General features: G+C 39.8%; 1 protein-coding gene across 1 annotated transcript; it reads left to right on the forward strand.

Annotated features, from left to right (window-relative positions):
* The first annotated feature begins 2,429 nt into the window (after positions 1–2,429).
* LOC149221601 (uncharacterized) lies at positions 2,430–4,285 on the forward strand. Its single transcript, XM_089385150.1, has 3 exons — positions 2,430–3,300; positions 3,415–3,556; positions 3,681–4,285. Exons 1-3 carry the CDS (start codon positions 2,493–2,495, stop codon positions 4,183–4,185), a joined length of 1,455 nt encoding a protein of 484 aa, XP_089241276.1. The 5' UTR covers positions 2,430–2,492; the 3' UTR covers positions 4,186–4,285.
* The last annotated feature ends 274 nt before the right edge of the window (positions 4,286–4,559 follow it).

Here is a 4,559-nt window from a genome sequence, read left to right on the forward strand (position 1 = left end):
AGAACAGCTTAGAAACCCTAAAAAAATTTAAAAACTAATTAGGAAAAAAAAAAATTTAAAAAACAAGTCATTTTTTTGGGGAAACGGGGCCCGTACGGCCTGGAAATGCGTTTCCGGCCGTACGGGCACGTTTCCATTTCGGGAAACGTGCCTGTACGGCTGGAAACGCGTTTCCAGGCCGTACGGTACGCCGAAACGCGTTTCCGTTTCGTTTCCGGGCAGAAACGCCCTCTGTACCTGCGTTTCCTGCAACTTAGGTTACATCTCTCAATTCCCCATTAATCGAAGACTCAATTCGCTGATTACATATCAAGCTTAGATACGAGTACACCTGCTACCCTCGTACCTACCCAATGGTTGATTCCACAACTTGATGTCACTAGGGAACACATAACAAAGGGGTATGCATGCCTCTCCAAGGCTTACAGTCATATGCCCTTTTAATATACTCCAAGTTTAAGAAGATACTAGGTACATAAAACATTTTAGGGACCACAACTGTCCAAAAAACAAAATATGAAATGTAGATTTGCTCTGATACCAACTTAAAATATGAGAATCTAGATTACTTTATTAATCAAATGCAATTACATATATACAAGAAGTGTTGTCTTAAGATAGGTAGGCTATCTTGGACACACAATTTGTTGGTTGAGGAAATCTCTCAACCACACACCAAACTAGGAACAAGTAGATATAGCCAACTCCTATAGAATAGGAACTGACTCCTTACATAGAAAGAATCACAACTAGAGACAAGTAGGAATTAGATATTCCAACACAATCTTCAATATGATATTGTTCTGAACCACCGCTTTCAATTTTTATATTGTATTCTGTTTGTTACAAATTGCTGGTTTCCTTTGAGCTGTATCGTGAAGTGCGTTAATACCAGTGTTGCACACATCGCGATTTAATCGCGATAAAATCGGAAAATCGCGATTTTTTCAAAATGACGATTCGAATCGCGATTTTTATCCAAAAAATCGGCGGAAATTTTTTTTAACGATTTTTATCGAAAAAATCGCGATTTTTTAAAAAATCGCGATTTTTTCGAAAAAATCGCGATTTTTAAGGAAAAAATCGCCGGGCACGGGGGCAGCGGGCGTTTTATATGGAAATTCGATTTTTATTTTATTCATTCAGCAGTCCGCCGCGGAGGAGAAGGAGGAGAAGGAGAAGAAGGGAGGGAGAGGGTTGCCGTCGCTTGTGGGAGCCGATTTTAGGAGGAATCCAAGCCAAGATCGCGAATTTGTCCATAAACCAGGTATGTAGATTAATTTTTTTTTGTTTTGGTTCTCTAAAAACTTTGTTTTTCATTGTTTTTAAAGAATTTTTGGAAATTTTTCATTGATTTGGGATGGGTTATTTGTTATGACTATGAGAACCAATTTTTGTTTTTTATTTTCTCATTTTCTTTAAACATTGTTTATTTTTTTTTATTTTTCATTGTTTTTTGGGTTTAGAAATTGGGATTTTGGAAATAATTAGCTTGTAATTTTGCAAATGCTAAATTGTAATTTGTATTTACTATTTACTATTATCATTTATGTAATCCTAAATTCCTATTTCCTAATCCTTATTTTTCCATAGGTTTGCAAATTCAAAATTCAAAAACAAACATGCCAAGGAAATTGGATCCTTTCTGGGAATATGGTGACCCTAAAACTCCGAATGATAGACAAAACTTGATTTGCAAGTTGTGTGGAAAGGAAATATTCGGGGGGGTGTACAGGTTGAAGTTCCACCTTGCACAAATCCCTGGACGTGATGTGGGGCCCTGTCTAAAGACAAATGCTGAAATTATCCAAAAAGCCATGAGAGCATTGGGAGAATTAGAGCACACTAGAGACGCCAAAGAAGAACTCAAAAGGCAACTAAGAAGGTCAGTTGAAGGAAGTGGGCCAAGTGGCACAGGTTCTACTGCAGCGTCAGTCAATCCGTTTGCTGCATCATCATATTTTGTTCCTCGAACCACACCTGGTTCACAACCAACTATCGGTTCAATGATGAAAAGAACTGAAAAAGAAAAAGCTGACAAGTTGATGACAAAATTTCTCCTCTGGAGTGATATTCCTTTCAGCATTATAAGGAATAATCCATTTTTCCAACCTACTCTTGATGCTGTTGCCAGTGTTGGCCCGGGGTACAAACTCCCTTCTCTTCATGATTTCAGAGGCCGGCTTCTTCAAGATGAAAAGCGTGACTGCACCCAAAGATTGGAGGATTTTAGGGCATCATGGGCACAAACAGGATGCACTGTTATGTCAGATGGTTGGACTGACCAAAAGGGGAGAACCCTTATAAACTTCTTGGTTAGTTGTCCCTTGGGGACTATGTTTATCAAATCTGTTGATGCAACTCATCAAATCAAAGATGCAAAAAATTTATGTGATTTGCTGGATGTGTTTATTTTGGAGGTGGGTGCAGAAAATGTTGTCCAAGTCATAACGGACAACGCTGCAAATTATGTTGCTGCTGGTAGATTGCTTATGGACAGGCATCCTACTTTATTTTGGACACCTTGTGCTGCCCATTGTATTGATTTGATGTTAGAGGACATAGGGAAAATTCCCTTTGTCAAAGAGGCTGTTGACTCATCAAAAACCATCACAAAATTTATTTACAATCACACATCTGTGCTTAGCTTGATGAGAAAATGCACCAACAACAAAGAGTTGGTGCGCCCCGCCATTACACGGTTTGCGACGAGTTTCATATCTCTTCAATCCCTCTTGAATTCTATGTGGGATTTGAAGAGAATGTTTGTTTCAGAGGAGTGGCGTTCTTCGCCAATGAGCCGCAAACCAGAAGGAGAGGCCGTCTGCAGACTTGTTTCATACCAAGAAGACTTCTGGGCGGGAGTGCAGGAGGTGTGCGCTGTCACAGAACCTTTGGTAAAGGTTCTTCGGTTGGTAGATGGTGAGAAGCCCGCAATGGGCTATTTGTATGAAGCCATGGATAGGGCCAAAGAAGCCATTCGGTCCTACTATGATGACAAGGGAGATGATGGGTTCCAGAGACAACTCCTTCTATGGAAGGTCATTGATGAGCGATGGAACAACACACTCCATCGTCCCATTCATGCTGCTGGCCTTTTCCTGAACCCTGCATTTTCTTATGCATGTGGGTTTAATTTTGATGTTGAGGTCGTGGAAGGATTATTAACCTGTGTCCAGAAGATGGTGAAAACTCCAGAAGAACGTATGGAGGTCTCTAGACAAATTGAGCAATATAAGTTGTCAGGTGGCACATTTGGCTTTGAGATGGCTATCAATGATAGGACGGTTAAAATCCCAGGTATTTTTTAGTTTGTAGTATGTACTTTGTAACTTTGTTTCAAATTTCATTGTTTCTTCAAATTCCATTTTTTTCTTATGTTTATTTAAAATTTTCTTTGTAATTTTGTTGTAGACGCATGGTGGAAGATGTATGGTGGCAGAGTACCCCTTTTGCAAAATCTTGCCGTGCGCATCCTCAGCCAAACATGCAGCTCCTCGGGATGTGAGCGCAATTGGAGTGTATTTGAAAAAATACACAACAAGAAGCGCAATAGGTTAACACTTAAACATTTAAAATATTGCAAATTTCCAAATAAATTTTTGAATTCATTAAAGTTTTAAACAATATTTTTTTTATAATATTAATTATTAATTTATTATTTCATGAACTTTGTACAGGTTGGAGTCCCATAGACTTAATGACATGGTCTATGTCTACTACAATCTTCGATTGTGGGTGAAACAACTAGAGAAGACACCTGATACGGAAGCCATCTCATTGGATGGGATTGACACCACTGCTGAATGGAGGGTTGAGACCGAGAGGCCTCTCATGGATCCCACTGAGGATTGGTTAGTGCAGGATGAGGGGGAGGAGGAGGGGGAGGAGGAGGAGGAGGAGGAGGAGCAGGAGCAGGAGCAGGAGCAGGAGGAGGAGGAGTTGGAGGAGCAGGAGGAGGAGGTGACACCGCCTACCCGGGCTACCCGGGCTACCACTACCACCAGTAGAGGACGTGGTCTCCGTCCACCTCAGCCTCTTGTAGCTGCTACTACTAGTTCTTCAGCTTCTAGAGCACGTCAGACTCCACTGCCATTTCCACCACCACAGGCACCAGCTTCTACATCTAGAGGGAAAGAGAAAGCTGTGCCATATTCTCGCAAGAGGGGCAGAGGAAATCAATAGGATTAGACTTTCATTTTATTGTATATGACATTATGACATGATGAGATACATTATCATATTTTTTGTTGATATTTTGAGGCTGAGTTGGACTTGGGACTCAGGACATGATTCAATGTTATGTGTGATTTTAGCGCTAGAAATGATATTGAACATCTTATATATTAGTTTTTTTATCATATTTATGTGTCAATGTATTTATTTTATGTTGTAGATGGTTTAGATATTAAAAAAATTGAAAAAAAATGAAAAAAAATGAATATTTTTGTGCCAAACGATTTTTTCCGATTTTTTCCCGATTTTTTCCCGATTTTAACGATTTTTCCGATTTTTTCCCGGCGCCGATTAAATCCCGATCGCGATGTGTGCAACATTGG

Source organism: Pinus tabuliformis, chromosome Q (genome assembly GCF_031772625.1).
Source record: "Pinus tabuliformis cultivar Carrire ecotype Pingquan chromosome Q, CPIR1, whole genome shotgun sequence".
Lineage (NCBI taxonomy): Eukaryota > Viridiplantae > Streptophyta > Pinopsida > Pinales > Pinaceae > Pinus > Pinus tabuliformis.